At 49.4% G+C, this 22,631-nt stretch overlaps 1 protein-coding gene across 2 annotated transcripts in view; it reads right to left on the reverse strand.

Moving 5' to 3' along the window:
• Nucleotides 1-14,299: 14,299 nt before the first annotated feature.
• The window catches only part of LOC120057084 (nuclear receptor-interacting protein 1-like), a 59,435-nt gene continuing 51,103 nt past the window's right edge, over nucleotides 14,300-22,631 (reverse strand). For both annotated transcript variants that reach the window (XM_039005484.1, XM_039005483.1), the window contains one exon: nucleotides 14,300-21,078. In XM_039005484.1, coding sequence (XP_038861412.1) covers nucleotides 16,730-20,620 — 3,891 coding nt within the window. In that variant the 5' untranslated portion in view covers nucleotides 20,621-21,078 and the 3' untranslated portion in view covers nucleotides 14,300-16,729. The remainder of the gene's footprint in view (nucleotides 21,079-22,631) is intronic.

Here is a 22,631-nt window from a genome sequence, read left to right on the forward strand (position 1 = left end):
TGGATGGCGGATCCTGGCTGGCTGGCTCTGGTGGATCCTGGCTGGCTGGCGGATCCTGGCTGGCTGGCTCTGGCGGATCCTGGCTGGATGACGGCTCTGGCGGATCCTGGCTGGATGACGGCTCTGGCGGATCCTGGCTGGACGGCTCATGGCTGGCTGACGGATCTGGCTGCTCATGGCTGGCTGACGGATCTGGCTGCTCATGGCTGGCTGACGGATCTGGCTGCTCATGGCTGGCTGACGGATCTGGCTGCTCATGGCTGGCTGACGGATCTGGCTGCTCATGGCTGGCTGACGGATCTGGCTGCTCATGGCTGGCTGAAGGCTCTGGCTGCTCATGGCTGGCTGACGACTCTGGCTGGTCATGGCTGGCGGAAGGCTCTGGCTGATCCTGTCTGGCGGAAGGCTCTGGCTGATCCTGTCTGGCGGAAGGCTCTGGCTGATCCTGTCTGGCGGAAGGCTCTGGCTGATCCTGTCTGGCGGAAGGCTCTGGCTGATCCTGTCTGGCGGAAGGCTCTGGCTGATCCTGTCTGGCGGAATGCTTTGGCTGCTCCTGTCTGGCGGAAGGCTCTAGCGGCTCCTGTCTGGCGGAAGGCTCTAGCGGCTCCTGTCTGGCGGACGGCTCTGAAGGCTCATGGCAGACGGGCGGCTTTGCAGGCTCATAGCAGACGGGCGGCTTTGAAGGCTCAGTACAGACGGGCAGTTCATGCGGCGCTTGGCAGACGGACAGTTCAGACGGCGTTGGGCAGACGGGCAGTTCAGGTGCCGTTGGGCAGACGGGCAGTTCAGGCGCCTTTGGGCAGACGGGCAGTTCAGGCGCCGTTGGGCAGACGGGCAGTTCAGGCGCCGTTGGGCAGACGGCAGCCTCTGGCCGGCTGAGACGCACTGTAGGCCTGGTGCGTGGTACCGGAACTGGAGGTACCGGGCTAAAGACACACACCTTCAGGCTAGTGCGGGGAGAAGGAACAGGGCATGCTGGACCCTGGGAGCGCACATTAGGCCTAGTGCGTGGTGCCGGAACTGGTGGTACCGGACTGGGGACACGCATCTCAGGGCTAGTGCGGGGAGCAGCAACAGGACGCACAGGACTCTGGGGACACACAGGAGGCTTGGTGCGTGGTGTAGGCACTGGTGGTAAAAGGCTGGAGACACGCACCATAGGGCTAGTGCGTGGAGGAGGCACTGGTGGTACTGGGTTGGGGCGGGGAGGTGGCACCGGAAATACCGGACCGTGCAGGCGTACTGGCTCCCTTGAGCACTGAGCCTGCCCAACCTTACCTGGTTGTATGCTCCCCGTCGCCCGACCAGTGCGGGGAGGTGGAATAACCCGCACCGGGCTATGTAGGCGAACCGGGGACACCATGCGTAAGGCTGGTGCCATGTAAGCCGGCCCGAGGAGACGCACTGGTGACCAGATGCGTTGGGCCGGCTTCATGACATCCGGCTCAACGCTCAATCTAGCCCGGCCGATACGTGGAGCTGGAATGTACCGAACCGGGCTATGCACGCGTACAGGAGACACCATGCGCTCTACTGCGTAACACGGTGTCTGCCCGTACTCTCGCTCTCCACGGTAAGTACAGGGAGTAGGCGCAGGTCTCCTACCTGACTTCGCCACACTCCCTTTAAGGCCCCCCCCAAGAAATTTTTGGGTTGTACTCACGGGCTTCCAGCCTTGCTTCCGTGCTGCCTCCTCATATCGCCTCCTCTCGGCTTTAGCTGCCTCCAGCTCTTCACGAGGGAGGCGATATTCTCCCGGTTGTGCCCAAGGTCCCTTTCCATCCAATATCTCCTCCCATGTCCATGAATCCTGTGTAGGTGGGTCCTGTTGCCGCTTGACACGCCGCTTGGTCCTAGATTGGTGGGTAATTCTGTCACGATCGTCTTCTTGATAGACAGTAGACCAAGGCGCAGCGTGTGGAAAATACATCTTCTTTTATTGAGAAGAGAGAGAAAACACAAAACGAACACTATACACAAACTAACAAAACAACAAACGACCGTGAAGCTAAATAACGTAAGTGCACAGACAAGCAACAAACGTTCAACATAGACAATTACCCACAACCAGCTAAAGCCCATGGCTGCCTTAAATATGGCTCCCAATCAGAGACAACAATAACCAGCTGTCTCTGATTGAGAACCAATTCAGGCAACCATAGACTCTCCTAGACACCTACACTGAACACTAAACCATCTACTCTACTTAACCCCCCTAAACCATACAACACCCTAGACAATACAAAAAACACACAAAGACAACCCACCCCAACTCACGCCCTGACCAACTAAATAAATAAAAGAAAAAGGAACAATAGGTCAGGAACGTGACAGACTACAGCTCAGCGTTCAACACCATAGTGCCCACAAAGCTCATCACTAAGCTAAGGACCCTGGGACTAAACGCTTCCCTCTGCAACTGGATCCTGGACTTCCTGATGGGCCGCCCAGGTGGTAAGGGTAGGCAACAATACATCTGCCATGCTGATTCTCAATACGAGGGCCCCTCAGGGTTGCGTGCTTAGTCCTCTCATGTACTCCCTGTTCACCCACGACTCCGTGGCCAAGCAACACCATCATTAAGTTTGCTAACTACACAACAGTGGTAGGCCTGATCACCGACAACGATGAGACAGCCTATAGGGAGGAGGTCAGAGACCTGGCATTGTGGTGCCAGGACAACAACTTCTCCCTCAACGTGAACAAGACAAAGGAGATGATCATGGACTACAGGAAAGGAGGTCCGAACACGCCCACATTCACATCGATGAGGCTGTAGTGGAGCGGGTCGAGAGTTTCAAGTTCCTTGGTGTCCACATCACCAACAAACTATCATGGTCTAAGCACACCAAGAAAGTCGTGAAGAGGGCACGACAATGACTTTTCCCCATCGGGAGACTGAAATTATTTGGCATGGGTCCCCAGATCTTCAAAACGTTCTACAGCTGCACCATCAAGAGCATCCTGACCGGTTGCATCACCGCCTGGTATGGCAACTGCTTGGGATCTGACCGTAAGGCGCTACAGAGGATAGTGCCTACAGCCCAGTACATCACTGGTGCCAAGCTTCCTGCCATCCAGGACCTACAGTGGCAAGAAAAATAATGTGAACCCTTTGGAATTACTAGGATTTCTGCATAAATTGGTCATAAAATGTGATCTGATCTTCATCTTAGTCACAACAGTAGACAAACACAGTGTGCTTAAACTAATAACACACCAATTATTGTTTTTTTGAATACATAATTTAAACATTCACAGTGTAGGTTGGAAAAAATATGTGAACCCCTAGGCTCATGACTTTTCCCAAATCTAATTGGAGTCAGGAGGCAGCTAACCTGGAGTCCAATCAATGAGATGAGATTGGAGATGTTGGTTAGAGCTGACCTGCCCTATAAAAAACACTCACAAAATTTGAGTTTGCTATTCACAAGAAGCATTGCCTGATGTGAACCACGCCTCGAACAAAAGAGATCTCAGAAGATCAACATAAAGCTGGAAATTGTTTCAAAAGTATCTCTAAAAGCCTTGATGTTCATCAGTCCACAGTAAGACAAATTGTCTATAAATGGAGAAAGTTCAGCACTGTTGCTACTCTCCCTAGGAGTGGCTACTCTCCCTAGGAGTGGCAAAGATGACTGCAAGAGCACAGTGCAGAATGTTCAATGAGGTTAAGTAGAATCCTAGAGTGTCAGCTAAAGACTTACAGAAATCTCTGGAACATGCTAACATCTCTGTTTGTCACGTTCCTGACCTTATTTCCTTTGTTTAGTCTTTGTTTAGTTGGTCAGGACGTGAGCTGGGTGGGTGTAGTCTATGTTATGTGTCTCATTGGTTTAGGTGTGTCTGATTTGCCTGATATGGTTCTCAATCAGAGGCAGGTGTTTTACGTTGTCTCTGATTGGGAACCATATTTAGGTAGGCTGTGTTCACTGTTTGTTTGTGGGTGATTGTTCCTGTTCGTGCGTTCATGTTTTATATGTTCTCAAGTTCAGGACTGTAGCGTCGTTGGTTTCGTTCTGTTTATTGTTTTTGTTCGTGTTTAAAAGTATTCAAATAAATATGGATACATACCACGCTGCGTTTTGGTCCGATCCTTGCTCCTCCTCAGACGAGGAGGATTACGACGTTCGTTACAGAATCACCCACCAAACCAGGACCAAGCAGCGTGGTAAAAAGCAGCAGCAGCGATGTCAAGACTCCTGGACGTGGGAGGAAATCATAGACGGGAGAGGACCCTGGGCACAGCCAGGGGAATATCGCCGCCCCAAGGCAGAGCTGGAGGCAGCGAAAGCAGAGAGGCGGCGTTTTGAGGAGCTAGCTCGGCAGCAGAATGAGGATCTGGGTTACATTACCTGGGAGGAAATAGACAGGTGGTCGGTCGACCCAGGGAGAGTGCCGGAGCCCGCCTGGGATTCTATGGAGCAATGTGCGGAGGGATACCGGCGAATGGAGGCAGCACGGCGACACGGTAGGAAGCCCGAGAGACAGCCCAAAAAATTTCTTGGGGGGGGGGGGGGGGGCACTTGGAACAGTCGGCGAAGTTGAGGGGTGAGTCTGAGATGGTCGAGGAGTTATTGGACAGATTGGAGGAGAGTGAACGAAGGGGAGATTATGAGACATTCGAGGAGTTGTTGACGAAATTGGAGGAGAGTGAAGAGAGAGAGCTGTTGGTTTGGCAGAGTATGCATGGCATTCGCCCTGAGGAGCGTCTTAGCTGTCCGATGCCACCTGTGTCAGTTCCTCGTACTCAGCCTGAAACTTGTGTTAAAGTTCCGGAAGATTTGATGCCAGCTATACACACCAGGTCTCCAGTACACCTTCACAACCCGGTGTGTCCTGTTCCTGCTTCTTGCACTCATCCTGAGGTGCGTGTTCTCGGCCCAGTACCACCAGTGCCAACACCACGCACCAAGCTTCCTGTGCGTCTCCAGAGTCCAGTACGCCCTGTTCCTCCTCCCCGCACTAGCCCTGAGGTGCGTGTCCTCGCCCCAGTACCACCAGTGCCAACACCACGCACCAAGCTTCCTGTGCGTCTCCAGAGTCCAGTACGTCCTGTTCCTCCTCCCCGCACTAGCCTTGAGGTGCGTGTCCATAGCCCGGTACCACCAGTTCCGGCACCACGCACCAAGCCTCCTGTGTGTCTCCAGAGCCCTGTGCGCCCTGTTGCTGCTCCCCGCACTAGCCCTGTGGTGCGTGTCTCCAGTCCGGTACCACCAGTTCCGGCACCACGCACCAGGCCTACTGTGCGCCTCAGCAGGTCAGAGTCGGCCGTCTGCCCAGCGCCGCCTGCGCTGCCCGTCTGCCCAACGCTGCCCGTCTGCCCAGCGCCGCCTGCGCTGCCCGTCTGCCCAGCGCCGCCTGCGCTGCCCGTCTGCCCAGCGCCGCCTGAGCTGCCCGCCTGTCCAGCGCCATCTGAGCTGCCTGCCTGCCCAGCGCCATCTGAGCTGCCTGCCTGCCCAGCGCCATCTGAGCCGCCCGTCTGTCCCGAGCCGTCAGAGCCGCCCGTCTGTCCCGAGCCATTAGAGCCGTCCGTCAGTCAGGAGCCGCTAGAGCCGTCCGTCAGTCAGGAGCCGCCAGAGCCGCCCGCCAGTCAGGAGCTGCCAGAGCCGCCCGCCAGTCAGGAGCTGCTAGAGCCGCTCGCCAGTCAGGAGCTGCCAGAGCCGCCCGCCAGTCAGGAGCCGCCCGCCAGTCAGGAGCTGCCAGAGCCGCCCGCCAGTCAGGAGCTGCCGGAGCCGCCCGCCAGTCAGGAGCTGCCGGAGCCGCCCGCCAGTCAGGAGCTGCCGGAGCCGCCCGCCAGCCAGGAGCTGCCGGAGTCGTCAGTCAGCCAGGACCTGCCGGAGTCGTCAGTCAGCCAGGACCTGCCGGAGTCGTCAGTCAGCCAGGACCTGCCGGAGTCGTCAGTCAGCCAGGACCTGCCGGAGCCGCGCGCCAGTCAGGAGCTGCCGGAGCCGCTCGCCAGTCATGAGCTGCCTTCCAGTCATGAGCTGCCCTCCAGTCATGAGCTGCCCTCCAGTCATGAGCTGCCCTCCAGTCATGAGCTGCCCTCCAGTCATGAGCTGCCATTCAGTCCGGAGCTGCCCCTCAGTCCGGAGCTGCCCCTCAGTCCGGAGCTGCCCCTCAGTCCGGAGCTGCCCCTCTGTCCAGAGGCGCCCATCAGTACAGTGGGGTTATTTTGGTGGGTCGTCATTAGGAGGAAGCCACGGAAGTGGGGATTAACGATGGTGGAGTGGGGGCCACGTCCAGCGCCAGAGCCGCCACCATGGAGAGACGCCCACCCAGACCCTCCCCTATAGGTTCAGGTTTTGCGGCCGGAGTCCGCACCTTGGGAGGGGGGGGGGGGGGGGGTACTGTCACGTTCCTGTCCTTATTTCCTTTGTTTAGTCTTTGTTTAGTTGGTCAGGACGTGAGCTGGGTGGGTGTAGTCTATGTTATGTGTCTCATTGGTTTAGGTGTGTCTGATTTGCCTGATATGGTTCTCAATCAGAGGAAGGTGTTTTACGTTGTCTCTGATTGGGAACCATATTTAGGTAGGCTGTGTTCACTGTTTGTTTGTGGGTGATTGTTCCTGTTCGTGCGTTCATGTTTTATATGTTCTCAAGTTCAGGACTGTAGCGTCGTTGGTTTCGTTCTGTTTATTGTTTTTGTTCGTGTTTAAAAGTATTCAAATAAATATGGATACATACCACGCTGCGTTTTGGTCCGATCCTTGCTCCTCCTCAGACGAGGAGGATTACGACGTTCGTTACACTGTTGACGAGTCTACGATGCGTAAAACACTAAACAAGAATGGGGTTCATGGGAGGACACCGCGGAAGAAGCCACTGCTGTCTAAAAAAACCATTGCTGCACGTCTGAAGTTCACAAAAGAGCACCTGGATGTGCACCAGCGCTTCTGGCAAAATATTCTGCGGACAGATTAAACTAAAGTTGAGTTGTTTGGAAGGAACACACAACACTATGTGTGGAGAGAAAAAAGGCACAGCACCCCAACATCAAAACCTCATCCCAACTATAAAGTATGGTGGAGGGAGCATCATGGTTTGGGGCTGCTTTGCTGCCTCAGAGCCTGGACAGCTTGCTATGGAAAAATGAAGTTTATCAAGACATTTTGCAGGAGAATGTAAGGCTATCTGTCCGCCAATTGAAGCTTAACAGACGTTGGGTGATGCACCAGGACAGCGACCCAAAACACAGAGGTAAATCAACAACAGAATGGCCTCAACAGAAGAAAATACCCCTTCTGGAGTGGCCCAGTCAGAATTCTGACCTTAACCCAATTTAAAATGCTGTGGCATGACCTCGAGAGCGGTTCACACCAGACACCCCAAGAATATTGTTGAACTGAAACAGCTTTGTAAAGATGAATGGTCCAAAATATCATCCTGACCGTTGTGCAGGTCTGATCCGCAACTACAGAAAACGTTTGGTTGAGTTTATCGCTGTCAAAGGGTGGTCAACCAGTTATTAAATACAAGGGCTCACATACTTTTTCCACCCTACACTGTGCATGTTTACACGGTGTGTTCAATAAAGACATGAAAACGTATAATTGTTTGCGTGTTATTAGTTTAAGCAGACTATGTTTGTCTATTGTTGTGACTTAGATGAAGATCAGATCAAATTGTAAGACCAATTTATGCAGAAATCCAGGCAATTCCAAAGGGTTCACATACTTTTTCTTGCCACTGTATATACTAGGCAGTGTCAGAGTAAGCCCCCCAAAATTGTCAAAGACACCAGTCACCCAAGTCATAGAATTTTCTCTCTGCTACCGCATGGCAAGCGATACCGGAGTGCCAAGGCTGGGTCCAAAAGGCTCCTTAACAGCTTTTACCCCCAAGCCATAAGACAGCTGAATAATTAATCAAATGGCCACCTGGACTACCTGCATTGACCCCCCCCCGTCTGCATTGACCCCCCCACCGTCTCCTTGAAAATGCTTAGAGAATGCTTTAAGAATTGAAAGGGGAGGTTACATAGGTCAAATCAATGTAATCTTACTTTTTTATAAGTGTTTCATTAGAATAATGGGGACACATAGCCACAATCAAGCACTGTGCAGTTTCCATTCTGGACAATTTTGAACTTAACAATTTGGTTAAGATAATTGTGGATTACCTAGCATAAACAATCTTTAGATGTTATTGAGTGCTTTTTCTAGGAATATACTCACCCCGGAGAGCATAAATAGCAGTAAAGGGTTTGGTTGAGGAAATAATTTGATTTGAGTACTTTCCTGTGAGGAAGACATTAACAGACAGTAGAGTGACACCACTAGCTCTCCCCATCCAGTTTGTAAAACATTTACCCTTGTGCTTGTCTGACACTGCAGATGTCAGACATACTATTTCAATGTCAGCCAAGATCCCTCAAACGGACAGGCAGGCAGGCTGCTACACTGTGGTCCCGTGTGGCTCAGTTGGTAGAGCATGGCGCTTGCAACGCCAGGGTTGTGGGTTCATTCCCCACGGGGGGACCAGGATGAATATGTATGAACTTTCCAATTTGTAAGTCGCTCTGGATAAGAGCGTCTGCTAAATGACTTAAATGTAAAATGTAAATGTCTGAGGCTTTGACTGCTCTTAGGGATCATTCATATTTCACTCCCTCAGTTTACATGTATTCATTTGACCATCAATATGCAGGCTATACAAAATGTGTTATTTTTAACCTCATCAATAATGAACCAAATGTTAACTCTGTGTGTCTTTGAGACTGGTTTCATTGACACAGTAAACAGACTGTCTTAGTAAACAGAGTATTTATCCAGTAGTACTAATAGACCATTAGATGTTCAGTCGGCTCCACTATCACAATAATCACGGAACTCATCTTAAAACTCCACTCCACACATCAGGATAATTACTCATTTATGACATTAAGTAATTACCCAAACGTTTATGCGCCCCCACAGAGAGGCCTGGGGAGCAGAGAAGGTCAAAGGGTCAAAAGGCTATCAGGTGTGATTAAAAGAAAGAACTGAAATCATGCTGCCAGTTGTCATATTTACAGAGGCCCTTTGAAAAACGGGGTCATAAAGCCGATGGGGGGCCGGCTCACAGCTGCAGGGCAACACATGATCCTCGGCTGCCGAGAAACAGAGGGCTGTCAGGCCGAGGGGAGGTTCAGAGGTCATGACCTTTAGCGTTTAAGGCTCCAGACTTCACAAGAGGTACATCTTCAAAAGCCAAGGCCCCATTGGGGAAACTGGTTAGCGATGGAAAATGAACAGGATTTTCCTCGCTCAGTTGTTTGATTCTACTTTTTGTATTATTATTTATGTTGGTTCACTTCAAGTTTTACTTTCCAATTACATCCATTCATTGAAGTATTAAAACCATATAATTTAAAAGAGATGATCTATTATATCAAATTAAATACTTTTTATTTATTATACAAGAGACAAAATTCACAAATGGCAGAGTAATGTCTTAAGCGTAAAACTAATAATTACTCAATAATACATGCTTTCTGGGAATGCTATAAACTCCGGAAGTTTGCTGTCAGAAGTATTACATTGTAAATGTACTTTTAATCCGCCTGTCTGCATATTTCAAGACATGACATATGGGGGTGTAGTGAGATACCCGATGGGTTGGATAATTCTCTTATCACTCATCTTGAAAAAAAAGTATACTAAAAACATGGAAACCAATCAATCAGCCATCATTAACACAATGGAAAAATCAAAAGATTTATTATTTAAATATTGAAAGTGTGTGGGCTACGGAGAGAAACAAAATGGTGCAGTTTCAGGCCATGTGGCGGAAAGTGATGCGGACGCTGGAGATGGGGGTTGTGTGCTAATGGGTCTGGGCAGCTGTGATGTAGTTGATGTTCGTATGATGTTGTTGTTTGTATGTGTATTTTTTGTATTGTTTATTAAAGAGAAAACGTAAAAATATATATATATTTTAAGGTATCTTGTTATGTTTACTCTTTTTTTACTTATTTACTTCTAATTGTAAACTTCTCATCAGGAGGAGCACCTGACACCCTTGGTCTAAATGATGTCACATGACACATACAATGTTAATTGCTGTGTGTGTTTACATAACATGGGAGGTCAAACCATGTGCTCAAAGTTCAAACACTAGTAGAGCTGCAAAGCTAACAGTAATTTACCAAAGTTACAGGAATCTTCTGTAATTTTGGTAATAAAACAAGTAATCTATGGCCGGGGTTCCCAAACCTTTTGGCTTCGTGACCCACCAATTGAGGTGTCTTTTATGTCGCAACCCACCATAAGGGTTGAGCGGTGAAAAAACAGAGCTCTGTTACCCGACCCGAGCCCAACGGGCCAGACACTATACATCGGGTTAGGGCCGGGTAAAATAAAGAATAACGAGTGTACGGCAGGGCTCGGGTATCACTAAATTGATCAATAACATTTTGAAGCTGAGCCAGTTGCTTGTGCTCTTCTGCACAGTACAGTCATATCTGACTAAGATCACAACATGGTGTCAGAAGTGCTTCATCCTCATCAAATATAAAACGAGAGATTATCTCACAGAAAATAATGTTCCTTGAGTTTTATCGGAGATGAGTGAAGAAAAGTAGCTGACAGCTAACTGCTCTCTCCATGTCTCTTCATTGAGCAGAGCAGCTCAAGCGGAGCTGTTTCTATGGATACTCACAGAATCAGAGATGCCATGAGCAGAGCACATGCACAGCGAGCTGCACCCAGGGAGCGAGTGACAGACAGAGAGCAGCTAATGGATTTACTAACGGAGGAAATTATTTCGGGCAATGCCGGACCTTAAATTTGGCAGACGCAATCGGGCCTGGGTAGGGTAGGGCCTGAACGTTGCCGGCATGGGTGGGGCCCAGACTTAAAATGAATGCCTGTGTAGGGCTCTAAAAAAACATACACAGACCAAATCATATTTATTTTTTTATCTTTGCAGCGTAGCGAAAATGTTGCCGTTTCAAAGCTAATCTCCTGCAATTCCACACGTCCTGCCATGAAGCTGAAAGAACATTTTGCAGTTTTAAAGCCAATTTCCTGAAATTCTATAAATGTCACCATGGAGCTGAGCGAAGTTTTTTAAACTAATTTCCCATAATTCTATGCATTTTTGCATGGCTAATGCTGTGTTCTTATGCTAAAACATGATAACAAAATCAATGGGGGCCTGATTGTCTAGCTTTTACTTTGTTGCTTGTAAATTCCCAAAGATTATATGCTATTATTGAAAAATACAGTCCATTGGAAAGTATTCAAACCTCCTGACTTTTTCCACATTTTGTTTATGTTGCAGCCTTATTCTAAAATGCATTAAATCGTTTTCCCCCTCATCAATCTACACACAATATCTCATAATGACAAAGCAAAAACGGGGTTTTATCAATTTTAGCAAATTTATAAAAAACAAAAAATGGAAATATCACATTTACATAAGTATTCAGACCCTTTACCCAGTACTTTGAGTCTTCTTGGGTTTGACGCTTCAAGCTTGGCACACATGTATTTGGGGAGTTTCTCCCATTCTTCTCTGCAGATCCTCTCAAGGTCTGTCAGGTTGGATGGGGAGCATGGCTGCACAGGTATTTTCAGGTCTCTCCAGAGATTGGGTTCAGGTCTGGGCTCTGGCTGGGCCACTCAAGGACATTCAGAGACTTGTCCCGAAGCCACTCCTGCGTTGTCTGTGTGCTTAGGGTCATTGTCCTGTTGGAAGGTGAACCTTCGCCCCAGTGTGAGGTCCTGAGCGCTCTGGAGCAGGTTTTCATCAAGGATCTCTCTGTACTTTGCTCCATTCATCTTTGCCTCGATCCTGACTAGTCTCCCAGTCCCTGCTGGTGAAAAACATCCCCACAGCATGATGCTGCCACCACCATGCTTCACCGTAGGGATGGTGCCAGGCTTCCTCCAGACGTGACACTTGGCATTCAGGCCAAAGAGTTCAATCTTGGTTTCATCAGACCAGAGAATCTTGTTTCTCTTGGTCTGAGAGTCTTCAGGTGCCTTTTGACAAACTCCAAGCAGGCTGTCATGTGCTTTTTACTGAGGAATGGCTTCCGTCTGGCCACTCTACCATAAAGGCCTGATTGGTAGAGTGCTGCAGAGATGGTTGTCCTTCTGGAAGGTTCTCCCATCTCCACAGAGGAACTCTAGAGCTCTGTCAGAGAGACCATCGGGTTCTTGGTCAACTCCCTGACCAAAGCCATTTCCCCCGATTGCTCAGTTTGGCTGGGCGGCCAGCCAGCCGCCCAGTGGTTCCAAACTTCCTCCATTTAAGAATGATGGAGGCCACTGAGTTCTTGGGGACCTCCAATGCATCAGACATTTTTTGGTACCCTTCCCCAGATCTGTGCCTCGACACAATCCTGTCTCAGAGCTCTACGGACAATTCCTTCAACATCATGGCTTGATTTTTGCTCTGACATGCACTGTCAACTGTAGGACCTTATGTAGACAGGTGTGTGCTTTTCCAAATCATGTCCAATCAAATGAATTTACCACAGGTGGACTAATTAATGAAAAAAGCATCTAATCAACAATTGCATTATTTTCAGTTAACTCTGCAACTCTTCAACAATTGACATTTTTTTTGTCCCCAAAACATTTACAGCATAGACATAGTAAAATAAATAAAAGTAAAACAGCATATTTCATGCTGAAACCCTTCAATTAAAGACAAGTGGTATTCACTAAGTTGATGGTTTATGTTTAGGATAATGTTTTACAGCTTCGTCATTCAAATTTTTGTTTTAATCATCTTATTTGATTATTTTATATATTTCACGTGTAAGAACACACTGAGGGCGAGAGATAAAAACAGACACCTGTGATAATTTGAAGTACCCAAAGGGGACACTAGACGTCTTGTGAAAGATTAACATAAAATCCTTGAAAGTTACAAAAATTCTCGTAGTTTACTGGTAGACTTCGAAAGTTTCCAGTAATATACCCTCCCTTTGCAACCCTAAACACTAGCATGAGCGGGGTGACTGAACATCTGTGGGGAGATTCATCAGAACAATCACCATGACAACTAAAGACACATGTTGGTCCTGCATGGTCCCCATGTGAGTAAACAAAACCATTTGATAAATCAAAATAATACAGAAAATAAAAACAACAGTTTTAATGAGCATCATCCCAATAAAAGCATCATCTCAACAAAAAACATTTGTGAACTTTTGTACAGATGAAGTACCCTCTTGTAGTGGGAAGCTGTGCAGATCCTTGACAAAGTTTAGAATTTCATGTGAACAATGCTCTGGACCGAGTTTTGACCAAATATACACTACTGAAACAACCAATGCCTGGAACTTGTTTTTGAGGCTTCTGACTAGCCTATGAGAAATGCCAAGTTGTTTGACTCAATTTGAATCACTGGTGACCTGCTGTGCTGCATGCATCCTTCTGGCCCCATGTCGAGGTCAGGGAATCAAAGGGTGAAGCACAGACAAACAGCTGATTGTCAAGTTTTACACCTTGACCTCGGTTTAAACTTGTGCCTCCTTTATGCTCACTGCTGTTTTGGCAGTGGGATGACATTGAGGGGTTATTGGCCATTCAGGGCTTGATAAGGATCTTGGGAAGTAGAAGTTCACCCAGGGGAAAGGCTACTGAAAGTTTAAAGAGAGTGCAGCCAGTCATGGGAGGATTAAATAAAGGGAAAGCTAGTCAGGCTTGGACTGCTGCGGAACCGAGCAGGATTTCAAAAGTGCACTGTCTGCAGACGGACAAAAACCCGACTGTTCACCCACTGGACTTCAACGTTCAGAAAGTTTGGGTTGAACTTCCTTTCACCTTTAAAAAGCCCCTCTCCTCTTTCTCTTCCTCTCTAAGTACAGGCTGTTTTCTGTCCCTGAGCAGAGCTGTTGCTTCATGAAAGGGATCATCAGGATGTCTGAAAACAGGACTTCAGGTGTTTTATGGCGATAATATAATGTGATCTATTTTAGTCTGAGGGAGAGATGTGATGTGGATTCAGCTTCAAAGGGTATACCATGGTGCATGCATCCAGGGCACATCTACTGACCTCCACTCCTGTCCTCCTTCCTTTTAATGCCTTTCCTGCCTTTGTTAAGATCTGGCAGAGAAGTGACCAACAGAGAACTCAGAATCAAAGTTATCTGAACTAGATGACGTCCTCAGGGCTTAGAATGCACCATGAATGAGGAAGCTGAACAGGAACTGACTCACACTGACAATATGTGTACGGGAATATAGACCAATTTAGGGAATAAACAATGAAATCAATCATATCAAATACCGTAGTATATATAATAAGTTATTATAGTTAGGTAAGGTGAATATCGTAAATGAAACAGGAGCATAACTCAGTCAAGCATTTTAGTACTTTATTTTGGAGATATCAGTGCAAATGAACACCCAAAAAAATGCAAACATAAAAAATGAAATAATGTTTCAGGTTGTCACATGGAAAAATGAAACAAAAACTTTCTTTTGCTACAAATGTATGTTTCAGATGCACAATGCCAGTAGGTCTATGATTGTACTTCATACCTCCGCTCTGTCATCAACCAGTAACAGAAAATAAAATCACAAAAATATTCAATGCACGTTTATTTTCACACGTTTTCTCCACTTGCTCAACAGTCTGTGGTTATTTAGGGACTGTTCATGTTCTAAATGACCGTCTCTCTCTGTGATAAAAATACCTATTTTAAGACTTGACATTTTACCCCATCACCAGTAGGGATACACAGGTAGTTCCCATGCGTCTGCATGCAACAGGCAGCAGTGAGGAGAGTCAGACAGTATTACACAACACAGCGCAGGATAGATTATCATTTTACCACATAGAGACACATGCAAAGAACAAACCAACCAAAAAATGGGCATAGCATCCTCTGTCATTTGTATGTATGTACACTATTACGCATAGAATTCATATTTACATTTTTCCGGGCATTAAAAACTAGGGTCATATATTTTTCTTCACCAATACAAAATAGTTATCTTTCATAATGAAAGTACTATTTACACAAATATATTTAACCATTGTGAAAATCTATTAATAATAGAAGAAACGTACTGAATATGTACTTCATATGTATATGTATTAAAAAAGATCACATGTAAGACTAAATGGATGACAGCAGTGTGGGAAACTGAAACCAGAAACTGATCAAATACAGTACAATCCAAATAACGAGCTAGAGATCAGATAAGCCCTCAAAACACCAACAATGTCTCAATGATTATTGGGTGACAGGTTCACGTCATATCCAGCTGCTTTAAAATGTACCTGTGGTTTCCTCTTTATTTCCATGCAATTATTTTTACATTTTAATATGAGCTAAGAAACCTCCAAGAAAGTAAAAGGTGTCTATAAAGCACAAGAATCAAGAAACACAAGATAAGCTTTACAAACTGTCAAATTCTCAATGGATAACAACACTGACATTTTTTCATTACATGCCATAAACATATTATTTTTAAGGACACCAACAGCTCAACTTTGACAGTGCAAACTCAGGGGTACAATATCAAATTAGACTGCATTTTTTAAATTTCAGAATATGCATTTATATTTCAAAACCATTCATTTTGAATTCATTGGGAACAAATAGTTATGCAGATGCTGCAGTATTTTAACTGTTGCCCAGAACCTGTATACAACACAGGAGGTTGGTGGCACCTTAATTGGGGAGGACGGGCACGTGGTAATGGCTGGAGAGGAATATGTGGAAAGGCATCAACAACATCAAACACATGGTTTCCATGTGTTTGATCCCATTCCATTTGCGCTGTTCCAGCCATTATTATGAGCCGTCCTCCCCTCAGCAGCCTCCACTGGTATACAACTACTACTGCCACCCACAACTCACTGTCCCACAGGTAGGCTCGTCAAAGGTTTTTTAAATAAATAATAGCTGTATTACCATCTATTAAGACGTCACCCCGCATCTGCACTGTCAAAACGTAGCCCCAACAAGTTCATTACATATCAAAGCAAAATGCAATGCATTGTGACCACATGAGCCCTGTCTGTCAGCCGACATAGTCGACTCACTGATGATCATATAATAAATCAGTCTTGAGGAGAAGGTGCAGGAGCAACCAAAACAGAGCCCTCTAACAGAATTGAACTGTAGGTACCTTTAGTAGATTTGATTATGAACATTGTTCACAGGGTCTTCCTTTAAACATGTCTCTATCGTGTATGTTTTAATGTACTGCTGTGCTTGCCCTGGTATGACTATATTTAGGGTTTGACCAAAAATGTATGCTCTCTGTCTATCTGAAAACTTCCTGTTGGGAAAATAAATAAAGATGCAGTGATTTTTGGAGTCATCAATAATAAAGGTAGCTGGAAATGTTCTTGATCAATGTTTTACAGGTGCCAACAAAGAGGACACAGAATAGTGATATGTGTGCAATACAGACACAGATCATTGGAGTAAAACCAGACAACTTCTTTGAAAGGTGCTTTCTTTCATTCATTTAAGAATGTGAAATACATACTGTATGGAAATCACCAGTGGGCATGTTCAAATTTGACAATTACCTAATTTTGGTGCAAGTGATTTGACATTCTGTTGAAGTAGAGCTACATCGTACCACCCATTCCGTAAACCGAGCCATCGATAATTATGATACAGTAATGAAAAGAATGCCTTGAATTCATTTGCTCGGTTCTTTTCATTCAAAATCCTCACTCTTGCATTCCTTGTTGTTATTTCTTCTCATCTAACTACAAATGAATTTGGCAATTTTTTATGTTTTAGTTAATGAAAGTCATTAAAACTACCATTTGTCAGATGAGTCGCTCAGCCTGTCGTTTTTGTGGCTGTGCTTGTTGTTATTGTAGGGAGGGGACAGGGAGGAGTGCTGGGTGGTGGTGGCAGAGCTCAGTTTGTGTTCATAGGCATCATGGCCATCATTACCTGGCTCCTCCTTCACCTTCACTCCCCCTGGCCCTGACCCCTGGGTCCCCTCCGCCTGGTCCCTCCCCTCCCTCCTCAGCTGAGCGCTACCCTTTTGCAGCATGTAGTACAGGATGGGGTTGGAGCGGGTGAGCCGGGGGGAGTCTGGGCGCAAGTCACAGCCCTCCTCCTCCTGGTCTCGACCTGCCCACTGCACCGGGCTCTCCGGCTCCCGTTTCACCGGGGTGTGGTACCGTTTGGGCGAGTCCTGACGGGGTGGGGGGGCTGTGTGTCGCCCCCAGGGGGAGCGTTGACTGATGTCCCCTGTCTGGGGGGTGGGCAGGGGTCTGAGGTGGCTGGGTGGCCCTGAGTTGAGGGAGCTATGGGGGTGGTGCCAGGGCAGGGTAGGCAGGTTGAGGAGGTCGTGTTGATTGTAGCCTGACTGATTGAGGTTGAGGACGCTCCCGTTGGCTTTACCATTTGTCTGCAACACAGAGGGGACAGAGGGGCTGGGGACTCCCCGGGGCTGCTGGGACAGCTCCTTCAGACAATTGTCAGACAGGAGCAGTTGTTTGAGCACGTTGAAGCCCCGGCTCTCCCTGGGGAGGAGAGCTTCACTGCTGGGGCTCCTGGCTGGGGCCTCCTCCTCATTAGGGCTCCTGTGGTAATCAGGCTCCTCCTGTATCTGGCTTTGGACCAGGCTGTTGTGGCTGTGGCTGCTTCCAATGTCCACCACGGCCCTATGAAGGCTGCCATTGTTCAGGCTCATAGCCAGCTCTGAGCAGAGCCGTCTCTTTTTAGGGCTGGGCCCCTGTTGGTGGTAGTCTCTCTGCTCCTCCTTCACAGGGACAGGGCTGGGCCAGCGATCTGTGTGTGGCTGTGTAGCGCTGGTGTAGTAGGTAGCGCTCTGCTGTTTTAGGAGCTGGCTGAGGAGGCCATATTTAGCAATGACCTCTGTGGGCCGGGGCTCTTTTTTTAGGTCCTGCTGGGGTTCAGAGAGCGGGCTGTGCCTGTCGTCATACCCTCCTCCTCCTCCTCCTCCCCTTCTCTTTCTGCTCGTCACATCCTGACACACTGTAGAGGACAACAGGCCTAGGACCTCTTCCCCCGGTTCAGTTTTAACCTTGAATTCTGCTGCCGAGGGCCCCTTGGATCTGTCACAGATGACAGAGGTGCCAGGGGGCTTCTCATAGCAGCTCCCCGCTGCCATCTCCACACTGCACCTCCCACCGGACCTGTCTCTGTCTCTGTGGGTGGCTGAGGCCACGGAGGAGGCAGAGGAGGAGCTCGCTCCCAGCAGGAGCTGCAGTACTGTGCGACGCTCCAAAAGGTTCTCGATCTGGGACGAGGTGGGCGACACCTCCCCACGGCGACCGAACGAAGGTGTGCCGCTGCCCGAGGGCCTGTCTGAGAGGGGGATAATTGTTGTGTTCCTCTGGATGGGGGCATTGAGCCTCTCCAGCAGAGCCAGAGGCCTGCCACCACCCACCTCCAGCTCCCGTCTGGGTACTTTGCTGGGAACCATGGGTGGGGAGGGCGAGGCGGTGCCGCACTGGGCCAGGTTCTGTAACAGTTTACTGGCGCTGAACGCCGGCTCATCTGCAGCTTTCTCAGCAGGGAAGGGTTTAGACTTACACAGATCCAGAGGGCTGGACTGGACATGGGGAGAGGGGTAGGGGGATGGGGTGCTGCTGGGGTCTCGGCTGAGAGAGTACAATGGAAGGCCTGATCTGTCCAGAGGGCTCTGTGTCCTTACTTCCTCCCAGGGGGCCAGTGATTTAAGTGGGCCCCGTGACAGACTGGACAGGGTTGCGTCATGCTGCAAATCTGGATCAACCACAATTTTGTTTACCTTGTCGTTATTCTTGCGCTCCAGAAGGAGCTGCATGAGAGTGACCCTGGGGTGGGACTTAAGGTCTGGGCTCATTTCAATCTCCTTCTTAACCTGGGGGACCTTCGGACCGGAGGGATCTGGCTTCCACTTGTTTAGCAGGGACTCAGTGAGTTTGTCTAAGGAGGAGGAAGAGGAGGAAGAGAAAGCAGTGGAGGAAGAGGAGAGAACGGTAGAGGAGGTAGAGAAAGCAGTGGAGGAAGGGGAGAGAACGGTAGAGGAGGGAGAGAAAGTAGTGGAGGAAGAGAAAACAGTAGGGGCAGAGGAAAAGATAGCAGAAGAAGAGCTGGAGGAGAAAGCAGTAGAAGAAGAAGAGTAGGAAACAGAGGTGGAGGGGGAGGTGGCTTTAGGCCTGGTCTCTGGAGCTCTGGTGCTGGCCCTGCTCCTCATAGAGAGGTCAATGGGAGAACAGCTGGAGTAGGAGCTCTCTGCGTCGCTGCAGCTCTCCTCTCTCTTGACCAGGCTCTTCTCCTGGACGGAGCACTCGCTGTCAGAGGTGACTGAGGAGCCGCGGCTAGGGGGCAGGACCCCATAGTCGTCCTCCAGGTGCCCGTTCTTAGTCAGCTGCTTCTGGTTGTTGTGGTTGTTGAGGAGCAGCAGGAGCAGGCTGCTACAGGTCTGGGGGGGCCTGGCGGGGCGTGAGTCAAAGCCACGTTTCTCAGTAGTGGGGGTTTGGGGTTGGGTCTGGGTGTCGGTGTGGGGGGTGAGGGGCAGAGGAAGAGGGGTGGGGCAGGGTGAGCTGTGAGCTGGCAGCAGGGAGGAGGGGCTCCGCTGCCTTGAGCTGGAGTTTAGTGCCAGTCGGGGGAGTGTTGTTGTCGCTGTTCTGTTTTGGGCAGTTAAGGAGCTTAGCGCGTCTGGGGTAACGGTGGTGGTGCTGGTGGGCGGAGCCTCTCCCACACTGGGCGGCCTCTTGTCCTGGGTCTGCTGCGTTGCCATGGCGGCTAGTCTCTCGCTGGCCGAGTGGCCCGAGTGCTGGACCTTGAGTGCATGCTCCCTACTGTACTGCTGCAGGTGGGCCTCACTGGACAGCAGCAGGGCCAACTGACTGCAGGCCACACTGGGCTTGGGCGAGGGGGCGGGGCTGGAGCGGATCTTTACCAGGTTGGCCACAGCCTTGAGCCGTTCTGCACAGGACTGAGCATCAGTGGAAGCAGCAGCAGCGTTAGGGGTAGAAGGAGGGGTGCTGCTCTGTACCGAGCAGGGGGACTCAGAGGGCCTGTCCTGGCTATGGCCGTGGCCTCGCCGGCTGTAAGGCGTGCTACTGTGGTTCTGCATCTTGCTCTTCCTCATCAGGCCCTTAAGGCGGCTGGAAGCCATGCCGTAGCAGGCGAGCCGCTCCTTGTCTGCAGCAGGAGGGGGCTCGGTGGGTGGGGAGCACTCGCTGGGGGGTTTGGTGGACTGCTGCGACATGGCTACATTCTGCAGTCTGGAGCTGAAGGACTGGAGCAGGGAAGCCAGCAGGGTGCTCTCCCCAGCGTGAGGAGAGCCCTCCAAGGCCCCGTTTTGCAGGTCTCCTCCACCCCCCTGGCTGGGCAGCTCCACAGGGGGGGAGCTCAGCCTCTGGGCTCCAGGCTCATTCCAGGCCCCTGAGCGGAGCAGCCGGGCCTTCTTCAGGTTCTGGGAGACCCCATGGTGCAGGGCAGGGCCGTTCCCGGCCTTCTGAACAGTGACGATGGCGGGACCGTGGCTGGGCAGCTGGAAGGGCCGGGCCATCTTGTTGACTTGCTCCACCTGGTTGCCGTGCCCTCGGTCAGCCTCTGATCTCCGGGTTGCCGTGGCCCCAGGCCCAGACGCCACGGGATGCATCAGTAAACCTTCCAGATAAGTTAAAACAGCTGAATCCGTGTGTGTCTCAGGGCCAGGCTCCTCCCCATGAGTCATGTTCAATACTAGGATCCCCTCGTATGGTTCAGCACTGCTACTGGGAATAATAAGGTCCACTAGGTCATCAGGTACTGTACTTTCAGATATTGATAAGAGGTAAGTATGCACAATGGCAGGTTCTAGTCTTTACAGATACTGGAATCCATGGGCTCAATGTAAAGTCATCCCTTATCCACAGTGTAAAAAGTCACTAATACACAGAAACTGTGGCCATGACGGGAGCCATTTGGGGGCTCTCACCCGGCCCTCGCTGCCATTCCTGTGTGCCTGTGAACACCGGATGCTCCCAGAATGCCCTGTATAGGCTTATTCAGTGAGCTGCGAGGAGTGAGGAGTCAGCGAGATTTCACCACCACAGTGATGTTGACGCATTCCGTGGCTGTTTGGGATGTGTGTCTGTCGGCAGGCCTGGGGGAGGTTCTCTCTGTGGCGCCTTTCCGCTCTCAGACAGGGACCTATGGGAGCAGAGAGAGAGAGAGAGAGAGAGAGAGAGAGCGAGAGAGAGAGAGAGATAGAGAGAGAGAGAGAGAGAGAGAGGCAGAGAGAGAGGCAGAGAGAGAGAGAGAAAGAGAGAGAGAGAGAGGGATAGAGAGAGAGAGAGGCAGAGAGAGAGGCAGAGAGAGAGAGAGAGAGGGATAGAGAGAGGCAGAGAGAGAGGCAGAGAGAGGCAGAGAGAGAGGCAGAGAGAGAGAGAGATAGAGAGAGAGAGAGAGAGAGGCAGAGCGAGAGGCAGAGAGAGAGAGAGGCAGAGCGAGAGGCAGAGAGAGAGAGAGGGATAGAGAGAGAGAGAGAGAGAGAGGCAGAGAGAGAGGCAGAGAGAGAGAGAGAGAAAGAGAGAGAAAGAGAGAGAGAGAGAGAGAGAGAGAGGAGAAACAGCGTGAGCACGGCAGCACTACATCACATTAATTTCAACACCTTGTCCACCATCCCTGTTACTTAGCAACATTTCAGTTTGACTGCACACATTTATTTTTTCTTTCAACCGAACCGACAACGACAAATGTAGATTAGGGTCTGATTTTATTCAAATGGGAAATTCAAGCCCACCACCTCGAAAACATTCAGGTCTTCAAGCCGTAAACCCCTCGTGGCAATGTGTCTGCGCTGTCGTTCAAGAGTGAAGGGCCTGTGAGAGTTGTGCATCATTTCTTTTGCAGCTTGTCATTTCAGTGGATTATCCCCCTCCCTCCCTACTACCACTCCTCCTGCTCTTGAGCATATCACACTACCATGTCTCCGTTCTCACACAGCACCTGGGTACTCAGTGCCCACACACACACACACACACACACACACACACACACACACACACACACACACACACACACACACACACACACACACACACACACACACACACACACACACACACACACACACACACACACACACACACACACACACACACACACACACACACACCAGTGCCACAGAGGGTATAATGACTGAATGCTCTCCCACCTGGGTACAGTCCTGGCTGCCCTGGTGCCTATAGAGAGCTCTGGCATTATCACCACCTGCCCAGCTAGATCCCTCTCCTGCCCCAGTTGATCCCTGTCTGGACAATATATAGACCCCGCACTTCCATTCTAAGTGTCAGTGACATTTTTTAAAAAGCCCTGAAGGTATTCTAAAAACCAGAACTGCATTGACTTGACATGAGCCTGGTTATTATGTACAACGGCAGCACAGGTTCCCTCAGTACTGACATTGGCCTCCACAGAGAAGGGACAGGATATGGCTCGGTTGATCTGCCAAATGTGTGTGTCTGTGTGTATGTGTGTGTGTGTGGATCCGGTGCACCTGTCGCATTGTGGCTGTGCCATGGTCAGGAGGGCAAGACACTAACACTCAGGCAACTGACCGCCGTTGCCGGTTGCCATGACAGTGGCCCTGAGAGACCAGCGGTATGAACCCTGTCATGCTGGTCTCTGTGGTTACGGGACACGTCCCATAGTCAGGGCTCAGCCCATAAAGGTTAATTAATACAGAGATTTTCCAACGCCAC

The sequence above is a fragment of the Salvelinus namaycush genome, chromosome 12 (assembly GCF_016432855.1).
Source record: "Salvelinus namaycush isolate Seneca chromosome 12, SaNama_1.0, whole genome shotgun sequence".
Lineage (NCBI taxonomy): Eukaryota > Metazoa > Chordata > Actinopteri > Salmoniformes > Salmonidae > Salvelinus > Salvelinus namaycush.